Source organism: Hordeum vulgare, chromosome 4H, assembly GCF_904849725.1.
Source record: "Hordeum vulgare subsp. vulgare chromosome 4H, MorexV3_pseudomolecules_assembly, whole genome shotgun sequence".
Lineage (NCBI taxonomy): Eukaryota > Viridiplantae > Streptophyta > Magnoliopsida > Poales > Poaceae > Hordeum > Hordeum vulgare.
This window is the reverse complement of record NC_058521.1, coordinates 466618382-466636795: the sequence shown is the minus strand read 5'-3', so window position 1 is coordinate 466636795 and position 18414 is coordinate 466618382. Positions and strand designations below refer to the sequence as shown.

The 18414-nt window shown below is 43.2% G+C and overlaps 2 protein-coding genes across 3 annotated transcripts; one reads left to right on the top strand and one right to left on the bottom strand.

Moving 5' to 3' along the window:
• Nucleotides 1-8556: 8556 nt before the first annotated feature.
• Nucleotides 8557-9561, bottom strand: LOC123450621. Its single transcript, XM_045127778.1, has 3 exons — nt 9544-9561; nt 8856-9334; nt 8557-8665 (listed from the first exon to the last, which is right to left on the bottom strand). The coding sequence occupies exons 1-2, from the start codon at nt 9559-9561 to the stop codon at nt 8909-8911; spliced, it is 444 nt and encodes a 147-aa protein (XP_044983713.1). The 3' UTR covers nt 8557-8665; nt 8856-8908.
• A 1038-nt stretch (nt 9562-10599) lies between these two features.
• LOC123448987 (kinesin-like protein KIN-5B) lies at nt 10600-17244 on the top strand. 2 transcript variants are annotated; one of them, XM_045126048.1, is made up of 23 exons: nt 10600-10954; nt 11208-11334; nt 11701-11856; nt 11931-12271; nt 12354-12492; nt 13018-13115; nt 13209-13365; nt 13447-13516; nt 13587-13663; nt 13751-13804; nt 13893-13973; nt 14086-14197; nt 14280-14366; nt 14452-14627; nt 14718-14873; nt 14973-15080; nt 15174-15332; nt 15415-15498; nt 15579-15784; nt 15898-15999; nt 16105-16214; nt 16297-16448; nt 16817-17244. In XM_045126048.1, exons 1-23 carry the CDS (start codon nt 10749-10751, stop codon nt 17027-17029), a joined length of 3171 nt encoding a protein of 1056 aa, XP_044981983.1. In that variant the 5' UTR covers nt 10600-10748; the 3' UTR covers nt 17030-17244. The 2 variants fall into 2 exon arrangements, with proteins under 2 accessions (XP_044981983.1, XP_044981984.1); XM_045126049.1 differs by having other exon boundaries at nt 10601-10954; nt 14128-14197.
• The last annotated feature ends 1170 nt before the right edge of the window (nt 17245-18414 follow it).

Sequence of the window (18414 nt, the reverse complement as noted above, 5' to 3'; positions counted from 1 at the left end):
TCGTTGAGTTAGTATGGATCAAGACTGGGATTTGTCACTCCGTATGACGGAGAGGTATCTCGGGGACCACTCGGTAATACAACATCACACACAAGCCTTGGAAGCAATGTGACTTATTGTAAGTTGCGGGATCTTGTATTACGGAACGAGTAAAGAGACTTGCCGGTAAACGAGATTGAAATAGGTATGCGGATACTGACGATCGAATCTCAGGCAAGTAACATACCGAAGGACAAAGGGAATGACATACAGGATTATATGAATCCTTGGCACTGAGGTTCAAACGATAAGATCTTCGTAGAATATGTAGGATCCAATATGGGCATCCAGGTCCCGCTATTGGATATTGACCGAGGAGTCTCTCGGGTCATGTCTACATAGTTCTCGAACCCGCAGGGTCTGCACACTTAAGGTTCGACGTTGTTTTATGCGTATTTGAGTTATATGGTTGGTTACCGAATGATGTTCGGAGTCCCGGATGAGATCACGGACGTCACGAGGGTTTCCGAAATGGTCCGGAAACGAAGATTGATATATATGATGACCTCATTTGGTTACCGGAAGGTTTTCGTGCATTACCAGAAAAGTTTCGGGCTCATCGGTAGTGTACTGGGAGTGCCGGGAGGGGTGCCGGGGACCATCAGGAGGGGTGTCACGCCCCAAGGGGTCTCATGGGCTATGGTAAGAGATAAACCAGCCCCTAGTGGGCTGGAATAAGTTCCCACTAAGGCCCGTAAGGTTTGAGAAGGAAAAAACACAAGGTGGAAAGAGTTTCCAAGTGGGAAGGTGGAATCCTACTCCAAGTAGGATTGGAGTAGGACTCCTCCACCTCCAATTTCGGCCAAACCTTTAGGTTTTGAGGCTGCCTCCTCCCCTCCCTCCCTCCTATATATAGTGGGGTTTTAGGGCTGATTTGAGACAACTTTTGCCACGGCAGCCCGACCACATACCTCCATGGTTTTACCTCTAGATCGCGTTTCTGCGGAGCTCGGGCGGAGCCCTGCTGAGATTAGATCACCACCAACCTCCGGAGCGCTGTCACGCTGCCGGAGAACTCATCTACCTCTCCGTCTCTCTTGCTGGATCAAGAAGGCCGAGATCATCGTCGAGCTGTACGTGTGCTGAACGCGGAGGTGCCGTCCGTTCGGCACTAGATCGGAACGGATCGCGGGACGGTTCGTGGGACGGTTCGCGGGGCGGATTGAGGGACGTGAGGATGTTCCACTACATCAACTGCGTTCTCTAACGCTTCTGCTGTGCGATCTACAAGGGTACGTAGATCGGAAATCCCCTCTCGTAGATGGACATCACCATGAATATTTGGGGTTATTCAGCTTATCATCTCGATTGCTCTGTGAAAGAACCAGGGACTAACCCATGGAGTCTGACACTATTCTATGGGGAAGCACAAACTCAACTAAGATACCAAGCCTGTGATGTTTTGAAAAGTTTAAGTAACACGAGCAACCTTCCATGGTTATGTATGGGAGATTTTAACGAGGTTTTGCATCCGGATGAACATGTGGGCCTTGGCGAGAGGAGCAATGCCCAGATTCAGGGGTTTAGAGACGATGTTCATGTTTGCATGCTCATGGACATTGGCTATCAAGGCCAGTTCTGGACTTTTGAGGAAAAAGTGGATGGTGGCAGCTATACCCGTGTTAGACTCGACCGAGCGCTGGCCTCATTGGAATGGAGTGAAAGATTCTCGAATGCACAGATTAAACACGTGACGGTGTCAACTTATGATCATTGCCCCATTTTGCTTACTCTGCATGACCCGCCTATGTCTAGATAGTACAGGGGCTTCAAATACGAAGTTATGTGGGAGCAACACGAAAATTGGGGCGATACAATCGTGACGAAATGGATAGAAGGAGGACATGCTCACAGTTTGCAAGATATCATGGCCAAGCTGATGAGGGTCTCTAGAAGTTTGGGCTCGTGGAACTACAACACATTCGGGAGTGTCAGGAAGGAAATAAAAAGTCTGAAGCTTGAGCTAGAGCGCCTCAGAAACATTCCAGACCGCACTACACCTACCCATGTTGAGCTCAAGATAAATGAAAAACTCATCAAGATGGATCACCGGGAGGAGCTGATGTGGAGACAGAGATCGAGATTGGAGTTGTTATCAGTGGGAGATCGGAATACTTGGTTATTTCACTTAAGAGCAAGCAAATGAAGGAAAATAAATATGATTAAATCTCTGGCGAATTCTTTGGGGGTTCTTACTGAAGACCCGGGAGAACTAAAGGCAATGGTAATAGACTTCTATTAGAACCTCTACACATGATAAGGGGTCACAGGTATGGACGAAGTCGTGTCTACAGTTCGTGTCAAGGTGACGAGTCAAATGAACGACCAACTTCTTGCTCCATACACCAAAGAGGAGGTCAAGACAACGCTATTTCAGATGTTCCCGACCAAGGCTCCAGGGCCTGACGGTTATCCAACTCATTTCTACCAAAGGCATTGGGATATCTACGGGGATGAAGTCACAAATGTTGTTTTGAAGATTGTTCGAGGGGAAGAGGGCCCAGATTGTGTAAACGACACGGTACTAGTCCTAATACCGAAGGTGCTCAACCCAATTCTTCTCTCCCAATTTCGCCTTGTTAGCCTGTGTAATGTGATCTATAAAATTGCATCTTAAGTTGTGGCAAACAGACTAAAGGCTATTCTCCATGACATCATATTTAAGGAACAATCGGCGTTTGTCCCGGGTGGGCTGATCTCAGACAATATCATATGTGCTTACGAGTGTTTACATTTCATGAAGAGGAGCAAGGCCAAATCAAACAACTACTGTGCTCTAAAGTTGGATATGATGGAAGCCTATGATAGGCTCGAGTGGTCTTATCTCCGGGAAATGATGGAGAAGTTGGGTTTTGCATGCCCATGGATCAACATAGTAATGAATATGGTACAGTCTGTATCCTTTTCAGTCATGTTCAACGGGGAGAAATTGGAACAGTTCATCCCAACGAGAGGTATCTCACGGGGAGATCCCATCTCCCCTTACCTTTTCTTGATTGCAATAGAGGGCATGTCGTGCGTGTTAAAGTTCAGTTCTCAGTCGTCAGTTCTTGAGGGAATAAAGGTGGCTCCAACAACTTTGACTGCCAACCATCTCCTTTTTGCTGATGATAGCCTGCTGGTTTTCAAGCCATGTATGGAGGGGGCTTCAAGGGTATCAAACCTATTGGAAACATACTGTAATGCTTCGGGGCAACGAGTAAATCATGACAAGTCATCAATCTTCTTCAGCAAAGGCACTCCTCACAGTATCAGAGATTCTATCAAGAACATTATGCATGTGAGCAATGATTCGTTGAGTGATAGATGTCTTGGGTTACCCACAGAGGTTGGCCAGTCCAAGATGGGTACTTTCAAATATATAAGAGACGGGGTGTGGGAGAAGGTTAGAGGTTGGATGGAGAAACTACTATCTGTAGCAGGAAAATAAATTCTTACCAAGTCGGTGGCTCAATCTATTCTAGTCTATTCTATGTCTTGCTTTAGGCTACCACGAGGTCTTTGTGACCATATCACCTCGATAATTCGGCAGTTCTAGTGGGGAAGTAAGCAGGGAAGGAGGAAACCTGCTTGGGTCTCATGGGACGTAATGATAAACCCTAAATTCTTAGGTGGAATGGGCTTGAGAGAATGGAGATTTTCAATTTGGCACTGTTGGCGCGTCAGACCTGGAGAGTACTTAGAGAACCGAATTCTCTAAGTGCAAGGCTGTTGAAAGCAGCATACTTCCACAACACTACCTTATTCGAAGCTGAACTCGGGAGTCATCCTTCGCAGATTTGGAGAGCGGTACTCGATGGGAGGGACATCATGAAGCAAGGGGTGATAAAGATGATTGGCACAGGGCAGACCATAGATATCTGGAACTCCAATTGCATCCCAAGGACGAGACCTATGCGCCCGATCACTACTCTGAGTGCTAACCCACCAGTTTTGGTTGCTGGGCTTATTCATCATACCACAGCTACCTGGCGGGAAGATAGCATCCGCTCCACCATCATGACCTTTGACGCACAAGCAATACTGTCTATTCCTCTGTGCACTCGGTCCGTTGATGACTTCTGGGCATGGTCGGGGGAACAATCAGGGAGGTTCTCCGTACGTTCGGCTTATTGCATGGTCATGAATATAAGAGAACACACGGGCAATTGGCTTGAGGAAAATGCAGGTGCATCTGATGGAGCTGTGAGTACCGATGTGTGAACTCCGCTATAGAACACAAAGGTCCCCTCCAAGCTCAAGGTTTTCTTATGGAGATTAGCAAGGAACTCAATGCCAACTTCTGACCTGCTACATCAACGCAACATGGCCACAACACACTCATGTGCATTGTGTGGGTGCAAATATTCATGGAGACATGCTCTCTTGGAGTGCACCATGTCCAGGTGCATTTGGACCTTGTCTGGTGAGGATCTTGTGGACAAAATGAGCCAACTCGATTGTGCAAATGCTAAAGACCGGCTCCTCCGGCTACACGAAAGCTTATCACAAATGCAATATACCCTCTTGGTGGTTACCTTTTGGGCTCTGTGGAGAACGAGGAAAGCGATTTATGAGGACATTTTTCAGAGCCCCCAGGCTACCCACCAATTCATCCAAAGGTATTTATGAACTAAATGTACTCGTTGAACAGTGACGGAGCCCCGCGATTATTGCAGTGCCCCGGCCTTTGGGGTAGATCCGGCCACCGAAAAACTGCTTCAAGATTTATGTGGATGCGGCGTTGGCATACAACCGAGGTCGAGGGGTGGCAGCAACGATATGCCGAGGAAGGGATGGTTCTTTCGAGGGAGCTTCCGCAGTGATGTTCAGAGGGATAAGCGATCCATCTACACTTGAAGCACTTGCCTTTTGGGAGGTTCTAGCCCTTAGCGAAGATCTTAATTGTCAGCGGATTCATATAGCATCAGACTGCAAGGTGGTAGTTGACGATATTAGGAACAATAATCCTGCTAGATATGGTGCAATTGTGCATGAGATTACTGAAGGTAGCTCTTTTTCGTTCTTTAGTTATGCACATGAGTATAGGAGCTCGAACTTTGAGACTCACAATTTAGCGAAGTATGAGTATGTTTTAAGGCTGGGTGTTAACCATCATGTTTGGTTAGGCAACCCTGGTAATCTTTACCTACTAATAAAGCAAATACTAGGGGTTGGGGCGCCACCCGGTGGCGCCTCCTGAGAGGAAGTTTGTGCGGTGCAAGATTGACAAGCGATCCTTTCACCTTTTTTCTCTAATTGCTGACGGTCATGCACATATAAACAAGGAACTTGCGATAGAATTTACAACTAATAGCAAAACAAACAACCTTTGAACAAACAACAATATTTTAGAGACCTTGATCCCCTTGGGCGATGGATTACTTCCAACCAAATTAAACACTATATCATACGAATAACAACAAAAAGTTGTAAAACCAATCTGGCATAGAACCAATTGTAGACACGAGGGGCTAACAGGTTGAGGCTCGGCCAGTAGTGGAAGTTTACGACGACACATCACTTGTTGTCTTTGCTCCTGTTCAGCTAGCGGGTGTTTACAAGGATGCAAGCGATGCTGTCTTTGCTCCTCCTATTCGCTGGCTGCTCTGTGTGATGCTCCGCAGCTGTCTGTCCATCCATGTGGTGTCTTTGATCTCATCAACAGACTCTTGGTTTGGTCATCACCTAAATTGTCATCATACTATTTTTGTTACTGACATTTGCATAATGTAAACTTATAGCTGATGCAAATAATGAATGTTTTCTATTAACACCCTATCTAAAACAAAGCTAACTGTAATAAATTAGAGAGGACAAATCAATAGTTTTCAGTGATGTTACCAAAGAATTATAAAATGTTATTGATAACACACATCATAGACTGCATTGATATTCATAACTATTTCAGTGATGAACTGATCTTTATTTACCTATTGTATATTTTTGTCTTTCGCCAAACTCTAAATTATATAACCTTGGCAAGAGGTATCCCTAAACCTGCACAACCTCAGGTTGTAGTTCTGCCCGATCTGTCTCCTCCAATACCCATAGCAGACCGAGAACCAGTAAACGGAATGATGTATTAAGACCAATGATAATTCTCAGGATTTTACTATTCTCTGATAAGAACAGGACATAACATAATTAACACTCTTACTTCTAAAATAATGGCAGACAAGTGTTTGAGAAAAGTATGAAAAACCTTACTAAATCATGCTGTCCTGAGATAGTTCTTCTGTGCTGCCTGGTTGTTAACCGCCCTGGAATGTTACTCTGAGTTACCATGTTGTCTCCTCATCCTAGTCCCTTCCACAAATAATTGCCTAGTCAAATTACTACATTAATAGCAAGCTTGTTTCCCTTCTTTTTCAGCCAGAAATACTACGTATCTACCACCTGTATGAATTGTCAGCGTAGGTACAACATTGAATCAATATATAGAAACCAAAGGCTACACGAACGAACATCAAATATATTGATAAGATCAAAAATATTGCAACGAATCCACAACTGGTAACCGTGTCTAATGAATTCTGGTACGACTATATACATGCTTGCCAATGATCAAAACCACAAATTCGAAAGCCTGAACTAGCCTGATGTAAGGACATTGAGGTGGCAACAATGTGTAAGCCTTCGTTGTGCCTGTTCGTCCTTCTGAAGTTGTGCTCCGCTCCTTCAGCCATGTCTCACCGTCTTGCCAAGCCCTGTGGGTCATCTTATTGACCCTGCCGAACCCCACCATGTCACACCTCTCGTTGGACCTCTCCTCCACCTCCGATGATGCCCCGTCATCCAGCTTGGTTACCCTGCTCTGCGTCCTCCCACTCTTTGGCACAGGGAAGAAACACGCCCCGTGGTCGTCAATCCATACCATGGCGATTTTTCGAAGGTAGCAGCGTCGATGGGCACCATCTGCATGACATTGTACAACATCTTTGGGAGATAAAATCGCAAATCTAGAACGACACTAAGCAACTGAATCATACATTATGAATTTTGACTGTATGCCTCAACTTGAAATACAAGATTGGACGTACACCGTATAAAAAATATCTACAGCAAGAAACAGTAGACATACTCTACACCACACTCAAATAAGCTCTCTCCTGTTATATCACTCAAAAAGTAAAATAAGCAATCAATTTTCTGAACACAAGGACAATCAAATAAGAATAATAAAATGAGATGAAAAGTACATACTACCTTGTCTCCAATTTTTTTTAAGGTAGAGGACTATGCATGATCTATAATAGTTAATAAACTACAGGATACACATTTCCAGTCTATAGATCTAGCTCAAGGTTGTATATATGTCCACTTCAAAAAAGGGGAATCATATGTGAGCAAACAAGGGGAGTAGTTTTATACCATGAAAGAACTTCTCTCCCAATAATTCAAAATTCATAGACTATATTACATGCAATTCACATAACATATGAATAGAAGGTAGAAAATAGCCACAGAAGGAAGTACCTCCAACATTGGTTAAGGAACATTGGAAAGAATAAGGCATGGTGGTCGGTGAACACGACCTGTGGAAGGCATTGGTCACACAATTATTGGAATGCCAAACCAGGAATTAACATGGGAGTAGAGAACATGCACCACACATATTTGTAAAAAGGCATAATAGCACAACGCAAACAGGGAACTGAACAATAGACTACAAATAAGCAACACCAAATGTTCACTGATGGCACCAACTAAAGTATCAGAAGAAGCTATCTCAGTTAAATTAACCAAGACATGGTGATTTCTCACCATCCAAAAGAACTAATCTTGTAGATAAATTGATCTGAGAGAAATTTCTGGTCATATACTTCCTTCGACTTGGTCAAATCAGAACATAGTCCTGTTGCACATCCATGTGCTCCAGTGTTTGCACTTCTCCCCTAACGAGAACGTGAACATGAAGGTAAATAGAAGCAATACCAGGCATGAGAGGCAAGGGCTGGAGCTGTACCTAAGCTGGGATGTAAGTCGTGGCCGGGGGTGAGGATGGTGACGACGGCTAGAGGTGGTGGTGGAGGCGGCCAGAGCTGACCGGGGCGATGACCTCTCTCGTCGGGGCCGGTGGCGAGCCACACTCCTGCTGAGCACCGAGAGGTCGGGGAGAAGGAGACCACGCGAGGGCGAGTGGAAGCGGATCATCGGATGTACGGTAATCATGAAACTACCAAATTTATGATGTACACTCAGAACATGTTAATAGCTAAGGTTCAATAAGCAACTTTAAAAGTCTACTTCTAGAAAGAAAAAGCTTAGTGTGGCAGAACCAAGCTCTACCCCTAGAGAAGGAAAAAAAGTCTACCCCTAGAGAAGGAAAAAAAGTCAGCCAATGGCTGGATAACCGAATGTATAGGACCCTTTTACTGCAGATTCAGTGAGATAGCAAGGCATGTGGCCCGATGATATTCGACTACCAAAAGTCACACAAGTACTTCCTCTCAAGTCAAGTGGTTGATGATAGAACCGTTAGTTCATATGATTACCCAATCCAGGTATCATCAATTAGATTGTTTGCATATCAGACCAAACAAATGGGTAAGGAAGCAGTCTATACTGATCACAGAAAATAGCTTGTAGGAGATTTTGAAAGAGTAACTTGCCCTTATGCAATTAACCTCCACCAACCTCTAATCTGAAATGCAGTAAACGTAGAATCTTATCTTAATAAACTGACTAACAGAAAAGACGTGTTCAGAAAGCAAGTTGCAGATCAAGTTGTAGCACATAAGAGAACAATCATAGATAAGATATCATGATCTAGAGTTAACAATCTGCTTGGTGGTGCAGGGGCAGAGGCCATGGCGTTGGAGGGGATGAGATACCTGCAGATGAGGAACAACGATGGAGGACACAACTCGGGCCGACGAGTGGCTGCTCAGGGGCGGGGAAGAGAGCAGAGACGACGGGAGTAGGCTCCGGGGTAGGGGGCCTCGGGCCGCCGCGCCGCCACCGCCGGCGACGAGGAGGAAGACGTCGCCTCGTCCCCTTCCGCGGCGGGCTCCGGCGGCATCCGCTCGTACCAGTGGCCGTGGTGCTCTGCGCGCAGGCTACATCCGCTCGGACGGCAGGCTTCACGGAGGGGGAACAGGTCGAACGGGAGGCTCGTCCGATCTGGATGGGCACCGGGGAGGACGGCGCCCGCGGCGCTGAGGTCGGAGACCAGCACCACTACCGGTGCCCACAGAAAGAAAGAGCGCAGCGGCGGCGGTGCGGATGAGCGCGGCAGCGGCGGTGGGGAGGAGCACTGCGAGTGGCGGCGGCGTGGCAGGCAGCGTGAGGAGATCGAGAGAGGGAGGCGGACCTGGAACGGGGGGATGGGGGCATGGATTGTTTTTGGATTTGTCACCTAGCTTGTCCGACGTGGATGCAGCGAGCGAGCGCCCATACTGCGTACGTTAATGTGTTGGATTGCTTCTGCCGTACGTCATTCAAATTGCCCCTAAAGTTGGCTAAAATTACCCACCAATGCCACATATAAGTAACAGAAAACGTTTAAAACAGAAAAATCACCGGACTGGGCCGGCCCATGTAGGCGTCTCCTATATTACGCTATGGGCATTGGAAAAAATGCAGCACACCTGTTTGGGCCGGCCCATGCGTGGGCGTCTGTTTTTTTAGTTTAGTTTTCAATTTTTCTTTTCCATTTCATTTTGTTTTCTACTTTAAATAATTTAAAACTTCAAATAACTTTTTTCAATTTTAAGAAACTGAGAATTTCGAAATAAAATATTTAAAAAAACATAATAGTTTTGAGAATTCAAAAACTACTGAGGAGTTTTGAAAAATGTTTGCATATGCAAAAAATGTTTAAATTTTGAGAAAATGTCCATAAAATAAAAAAAGTCAATGATTTTAAACTAAAGTCCGTGTAACCTCTGTTTTTAGTCTCGTGTTTTATTTTCATTTTTTGTTCCATTTTTTAATTTAAAATTTTTAGAACCTTGGAAAATTTATGTAATTTATAAAACTTAGAATTTTGAAATAAAAGTTTGAAGAAAACATAAAATATTTGTGAATTCAAAAAATGTTCGGGATTTTTGTAAAAATATTCGCATATTCAGAAAAATGTTCATAATTTTGAGAACAATGTTGGTGAAAATAATAAAATCCCATGATTTTGAAGAAAAAAATTAGGTATAATTTTTTGAGTGAGATTGAAAAAGATGTTTGCTAATTAAAAAAATGTTCATGCATTTCAAGAAATGTGCTAAAATTTTAAAAACATAATATGTCCAGCGTCATTAGAGATCGATTATAATTGTTTTTTTTGTTGCAACGCACAGGCCCTTTTGCTAGTCTCTCTTTTATTTCTGTAAACATTAGGCTCTGTTTGAAATCGGTGTATTTTTCTACACTGGTATTTATTTTACAAATGTATCTTATCGACCCTATGCGATTTTCAACTGAAAAGGAAAACGATGAAGCAAGGTCTGTATCTTTTAACGGTGTAAAGTTCTGAAAAACAACAATCCAATCACAGCCTTATGATGCAGTAATAAAGGTTCGTGAGATTGTTTTAAAAAAAATAACTCCCACTTCCTGTAAACCCGATCGCCTGTGTTGTTCAAAATTTCAAAACACGCGAGAAAGGCGTCCTCTTCCTCTCGCCCTTCTCCCAAATCGCCGAACCGAATCCCGCAGAAGCCACGCGGATTTTGCCCCAATCCGCCCCCAGATCCAAGCCTCGGTGGTCGCTTTGAGGTGGCGTCGCCGGCATGGCGCATACCCCGAACCCCAGCCGGCGGTCGTGGGTGAGCCAGCCGACCCCCTTCCTCACGCCGCGGCCCGAGCGCCGGGAGCTGCGGTGGGCGGAAGCGGGCTCGCACAGCTCCGTGCGCCGCAGCGGCGTAGGCGCCTGCAGCAACAATGGCGGAAATGTCGGAGACCGCGAGGCGAACGTGCAGGTCGTGCTCCGGTGCAGGTGAGGTGCTCTCGCTTTGGCCCCACCGACCAGACTCTTTGTAAGCCACGCTGTGATGCTCCAAGTAGCAGCCTAGGACTGAGGCGAATCGTGGCGTAGTCTGTGGGAATGCTAGCTTTTATCTCTGGTTGCCAACTGTGTAGCGACTACGAAAATTTTGAGCAAATTGCTGCTGGTGCTAGTTCATGTTGTTAAAGACTAGGAGATGCTTCATGGTGTCTCTGATTCGTTTTTGTGACTGGTGCACGGTTAGACCACTAAGCGTGGAGGAGCAGAAAGCGAATGTCCAGAGTGCCGTCTCCTGCAACGACACCAAGAGGGAGGTCACAGTTATGAACAGCCTGTTCAAGCAAGCAGACCGAACATTCACCTTTGACAAGGTAAAGCCACTATCGATCCCTGTGCTTTCTGCTTATGATCTATATGTATTTTAAATAGTTGCCGTCATTCAGTTATGGCTAATTTTAAACGATCAAAATCTGGGGCATCACAGATCTGTAATATGATGATTATCAAGTGCTAAATACTCCTACATGGTTATTCCATTGTTGTCTACTTCATACTCTGTTTATGTGTTGATGATTTGGCCCCATTGCCTTGCATCTTCTTTATTTCAATGATGGTTGTGTAGATGTGAGGATGCAGAGGCCCGGAGGTTTGACCTTCCTTTTCAAAAAATACCCCTTCATGATTGACATCGATTCTCATGAATTTTTGGTTGATGTATGGTTGTTATTTTATACCAGGTCTTTGGTCCAAAATCTCAGCAGAGGGCGATATATGATAATGCTGTTGCACCTATTGTCGATGATGTCCTTGAAGGCTACAACTGTACAGTCTTCGCCTTTGGACAAACTGGAACCGGGAAAACTTATACTATGGAGGGAGAGATGATGCAGCAGGTACTAAAAATATTGGACATCCGCTTAGAAGTTACTTGCAGCAGCTGAACAATTTGCCTCATCTGCCTTTTTAGGTGGGTGATCTGCCAGCTACTGCTGGTGTCATGCCAAGAGCAGTGCGCCATATCTTCGAAATTTTGGAAGCACGGAAGGCTGACTATAGCATGAAGGTAACCTTCTTGGAGCTCTATAACGAAGAAATAACAGACCTGTTGGTTTCAGAGGACCAAAGCAGATTCCCTGAAGATAGACACAAAAGGCCTGCTATATCTCTTATGGAAGATGGCAAAGGTGGGGCTGTCATAAGAGGCCTTGAAAAAATTGTTGTCTACAGTCCTGGTGAGATATATAGTCTGTTAGAACATGGATCAACTAGGAGACGCACTGCCGACACTGCACTGAATATGCAAAGCAGGTCGATGACCATTTCACTTCTTTTTTTGGGTGCCAATAGGGGACGTGTTGAGTACTGATCATTGTGTATCCTGTACTTGCAGCCGTTCACATTCTGTCTTTTCTATATATATCGATGTCAAAGTAACAACAACAGGGAATCAGGAACTCATGAAATGTGGGAGGTTGAACCTTGTAGACCTAGCAGGATCAGAGAGTATAGCTCGATCAGGTGCAAAAGAGGTACTTGGTTCTATTACCAACTAATAAGTGATTATATCAACTGTTTGTCATACCCCATCCTATTGGGACGCATGGGTTAATCGTCCATATTTTCACTTGGTTGAACTGGTAAAGTACACGCTGGAAGATGATAAATTGTATATCCTGCCGTCCCATATTTTCAGTTTAGGTATGTTGTAGACCTTATGTATAACCATCTTGTCTCTGAAGCAATTTTTTTCAGTGAGAAGAAAACACTTGTTCTTGCTTTGTGAGTTGTCCACATGCGGCCTGTTTGTATCGGTTTTTGCCCGGCTTTCCATTAATTAACTGGGCAACTCTCTTCTTAATAAATCGCCGAGGCAAATCATTTACCTCCGTTTTTGAAAACCAAAAGCCCCGGATGTTTTGATGTGGTTTGTGTTGTCATAACTGGATATTACTATATTACTACACATTTAAATCTTATTGTGATGTCAAATTAAGATGTTAATTCTAATAACATGTCAATCCATCTTGAAATCATGATTTGTGGCATGCTGGTAGGTTAGAGCAAGAGAAGCCGGAGAGCTGAATAAGAGCTTATTAACACTTGGTCGTGTCATCACTGCACTTGTTGAGCATTCAGTTCATGTACCATACAGGTATGCCGTTTCTCATAATACATCAGGAAGATTATGCCATAATTTATTCATTATGCATGGCAGTAATTCATATTCGTTTTGATACTTTGCCAGGGACAGTAAGCTCACCAGATTGCTTAGGGAATCCTTAGGTGGAAAAGCCAAAACTTGCATCATAGCAACAGTAACTCCATCTGTCCAGTGTCTGGAAGAAACTCTAGTTACACTTGATTATGCTTATCGTGCTAAAAGCATAAGAAATACACCAGAGGTACTAGTTTCCTACTTCAATTCATTCTTGGCATTCTGATTTAGTTGCAATCCTTGTCACAAACTTCAACTATTGCTGTAGGTAAACCAAAAAGTTTGCAAATCTGTTATGCTTAAGGATCTCTACCAAGAAATGGAAAAAATGAAAAAAGGTTTTCTTCAATCCTCTAGTTATTCCTATTCCTCACATTATTATATAGGATCTCACAAGTATATTGTCAGATGTAAAAGCCGCAAGGGAAAAGAATGGAATTTATATCCCCCATGAAAGGTTTGTTCTTGAGGAGGCTGAGAAAAAGGTACAAAAAACTTCAGATTGTTCTAAATATGCATATTACAGAATCTTTGTGCAAGATATTGAATGTCTTTATTACCATATGTTGCAGATAATGAGGGAAAAGGTGGAATATATGGAGCTTAGCATGGAGAAGCAGAGCAAAGTATAGTTCTTATCTAATTGAAGTTTAGATATATTGATTGGTATATTGTTCAGGGTTGAATTGACTTGTACCTTTGGTGGTCTGGCAGGAGCTCGAAAAGTACAGAAGTTTGTACCTAGAAGAGCAGGATCACAGGTTGAATTTGGAAGGTCAGAATAAAGAGTTAAAGGTGCTGCAATCTGGATAACAATATTTTTTCATACGCAAAACCTTCTAGTTCTTGGGCTTTTTATATTTACTTAGAACGCACAAACTTGACATCTAAGTATCTTCCTATTTAGATGAGGATTGAAACTTACAAGAGGGAATTTCTGTATCTTCAGGAAGCTCATTCGAGAGCTAACATGTCTATGAAAGAAAAGGACTACATAATCTCAAATTTACTCCATGCTGGTAAATATTTCTTGATCTTAAGTTAGTATGTTAGCTGGATCAAGTGTTCTTATGTTTGGAACTAATTCATAACAATGTATAGAGAATGTAATTCTTGAACGTGCAAAGGTTCTGTGTGGTACCGTCGAGGCGGCATCTGGAGATATTGCTGGTCTTCAGAATAAACTTGGTAAACAGCTAGACCCCCCCTCCCTCTACAAGTTGCTGCTTTCTTGCAATGACAGTGGTTGGTATTTTTTGGCAAATATAAATAGGAAGACAATCGAAAACTGAAGTTGAAAATAAAGTGTTGCTATTCAATTTTCGGTCTCAACTGGATCAGAGTCTTGGGCTTCTTCAAAACACAGTTGTTGGGTCGATTTGTGAACAGCGTCAACTTTTGGAGTCCATGACTGGACACATGAATTCATATTTTTCTGCTAAATCTGAGGTACTACTATTAAAATACTTACCTTGTTAACTGTTCATGATTACTATGATCACAATGTACTAATTATCTGCATCATGCAACTGCGTCCAGTCAGCTAACCATTTGGAGAGTAGAATCGCAAAGGCCAAAGATATGTGTATCTCTGGTGTGCAATGCATGAACGAGCTTGCCGATACTCTACGATCCATCACAGACTCTGAGCAGATGGAATTGGATATATCTTTACAAGCAATAGCTGTTGACAATGTATGCAAGAATAGAAGTTTCATCTTTGGAGTAGTTGCTATCTGAATTAAAGTAGCGAGCCACTTTACAAAATCTAATCATGGCCTATCTTATTAACAGTTTCTAGCAGTGATGGTTTCAGAGGCTGAACAAGTACTAACAGAGGTTTTGAGATCTACTTCCGAACTCAAGGAGCTATTAGCATTTTCTGCTGAACAGCAAGAATTAGTATGTCTCCTCGACCCTTGCTTTTGTTAACGTCTACCTCTATTGCACACATTATGCCAGATCCTGCAACTCATTCTGAAACTTGTCTGGCAGGGATTGCAAAAGAGTCTTACCTCAGCACAAGCCATGTCGAGGACGTCAATAGATTTCTTTAACGATATCAGCACACATGCGTCTAGGCTCATGAAACTTATGGAGCAAAGTCAAAGAGGATGCTCCTCTCGTCTTGCTGAATTTGAGAAGCGTTTTGAGGTTGGTTGGTTTTGAATTACGGTGCTACATATACAGAGTTCATTTATAGACAAACTCCTGATCACATCTTTCCTTTCAATAGGAAGTTGCTACTAGAGAAGAGCAAGCTGCTCTTGACAAGATTGCTGCAATTTTAGCTGGCTTGACTGCCAGGAAAACGACAATGGTCAGCTTACCTATTGTTCAATTGAAAAAAAGCAAGCCTCCTTTTATGACTTAGGCGATAACTGTTCTCCCACTTAGCAGGTTTCAGAATATGTTGGACAACTGAATGAGACGAATAGTGAAGAGCAGGAACAACTGGCGTTGGAAATATCCAGCCTACGACAAGTTTCAGATAATGGCAAAAAGGAGGCTGCATCCTGTGCTGAAAAGCTAGAGAGCCAATTCCTCGAGGACATGTCATCGCATGCTAATACCAAAGAGAAAATGGGAGACATCTTGCAGCAGTGGTACCAATTTAACTTGCCTACCTAAAATTATGCGCAATATGAATTACTTATTTTCCTTGTAGTCCTTCTGGTTAGAAGATTTATTACTGCTGAACAAGCATTATTTGTTGCAGCTTGCAGGGAAGCCACCATTCTGTTTCTTACTGGTCGCATACGCAGTCATGTGTAGAACATCTAAATAAGAGCTCAGTTGTCGAAGCTAATGATTATATACAGTAAGTTGTAATCATTTTGGCAAAAGTGACCATTCTGGGTGATGCTGTGATGAACCTTCCAGTGTAGGCCCTTCCCAGTTTTTCTAACGCATTTCTTGCATGCAGAGAGAGAAGAAATGAAAATGAAAGTATTATCCAGGAGATTCAACTTCGTTCCTCACACATTGATGCAGGGTTCCATGCCATTACATCTGATATTTTGACTTCTTCAGAGAGTAACATATCTACTTGGACTATAATATATTTTTCCCTTGAAAGATGTTCTTTTCCTTATGTTATCCACTTTCTTTTTTCCAGATTCTCACTCACTGGATCATGAAACTAGAAAGGGAATGGAAACTCTGTCCACCTCCTTCTCAAATCATTTGGGATTGCTGACTGAAAAACACAATCAGGGCATAGAATCCATAAGAACCGTTGCAACTAACTGTATTGAAAAGGATTACTCGGTAAGCTATTTGCATTCACATTTGCACCATATTTAAACTAGAACTGAGAAACAAGTTAAACAAATGCAGTAAACTCAGAATAACAGTTTTAATCTTTGAAAACACAAGATAGCTATCAATTGATCAGCTTTAGCTAAATAGATGATTTTTTTGAGTTTATTCAGTAAACTGTTGAAAGAACTACATTCCTGACATAACTAGCAACTGAACAATATGAACGTATGCACCTTATGGACATGTTAACACTTCTGACACAAGTTTAGGAACAGACTATATTTTAGACAAGAAATGTGATTATTCAGTGCAAACCACCTTTCTATCAATCCTATATAAGGTGACATATTTCGTTACCAATGTTCTCTCAACAGGTTAATAGTCCAGTTCGTCATCGCCCATGGGAGCTACTGGCCAGTGCATATAGCTTCGAATCAATTGAGGAATTGAAAGCCTCAGTGCCAGATCTTGTGGCGAAATTCAAATCAAAGAACAAGTTGGATGAAGTGGGCAAAGGAAAGAGCTACCTGGATCAAACGATACGTGCTCCTAGAAGTCCTCTCACGCCAGTCAATCACTACAATTAGTTGAAGGCAATAGCAAAAACTGTGGGATTCTCGGAGTGTTGTAAAGATGGCAAGATCTCTTGCCAATTTATCACCTTGTTGATTTAGTGTGTATTTGGAGTGGAATGCTGCACTTCCGTGCAGCGTACCTGATCGTAGGGTAGGGAAGATCAGGATTGTAGAGGACAAGCGTTTCGTAATGTCTAAATGGTCCGACCATCGATCTTGCTGTTTTCCATCCTTCTGATCAGTCAAGTGGTTGAATGTGCAATGTAGATTTTCGCAAAAAAAAAAAGAAAAAAAAAGTGCAATGTAGATTTCATTTCTCAATCTGAAAATATATGTTAGCTCCAATAGCATGTTGGGTTTGCAACTTGATGCAAACTTAGAGCAGCTCTAGCAGATCCCGCAAAACGACGTCTTGCAAAACCATTTTAAGGTTCCCCCGAACACTATTTTGCGGTACCGCGAGGGGCTTTGTGAAGGCCCTCGTGGTACCACAGATAAGTTTTGATTTTCATATAGCATCAACTACAAATTCGTATAGTAGATGCAATACACCGTGTAAATTCTCGTATGACAATAGTTCACGTCCAAAAGCATGTGCAATATAGTAGATGCAAGTTTGTCCAAAAGAATGCACAATCAAACACAATTAAATGTGATCAAATCAAGCAACATCATTGTTACCAAGATCATTGCCACTACCACTAGTCATAGCACCACCATCATCATCAACATTGGACGAAGAATCATCCCCATCGTTGCCGGAATCACCACCATCACCTCCATTGGCCAAAGCACCACCAACTCCATTGGCCGAAGCACCACCACCTCCATTGTCGAAAGCATCACCACCACCACCTCCATAGCCAAAACCATCATCACTGCCACATCCATCGACGAAACCACCACCATCACCACCTCCATTGCCGAAACCACCACCATCGGCCATAATGTTGAAACTCTTGCCTCCTCCGAAACATGATCTCCATTCTTTCCAACGCCCAAAACTCTTTTGCCACCGGTTCCACGCCATCCGGGTTCATCATCAAGAACCGGCCCTCCTCGACGATCTCTGCGCCCCTCCTCTTTTGCTCCTCAAGAGCGATATTAGGGTCCTCGAGTGCGCATCATCTCTCCCACTTTGCCTTTTTTGTTGGTTCTTCTCGGCTAAGACCACCATTGTTCCCAAATGCTTGGTCAACAAGGTTTCATCGACTTTCACCATTTCACTAATTTGCTCCCTCAAGCTAGATGCCTCCGCCCGACCTCTTCACCCTATCTTTCTCCATCTTTCTTCCATCAGGCTTATCTTTGTTTCTTCCTCCCTTTGATGCATCATCACTATCATCATCGTCTTCCAAGTTAACAAGTGCACCTTTCTTTGGTGGAGCACGAATGGC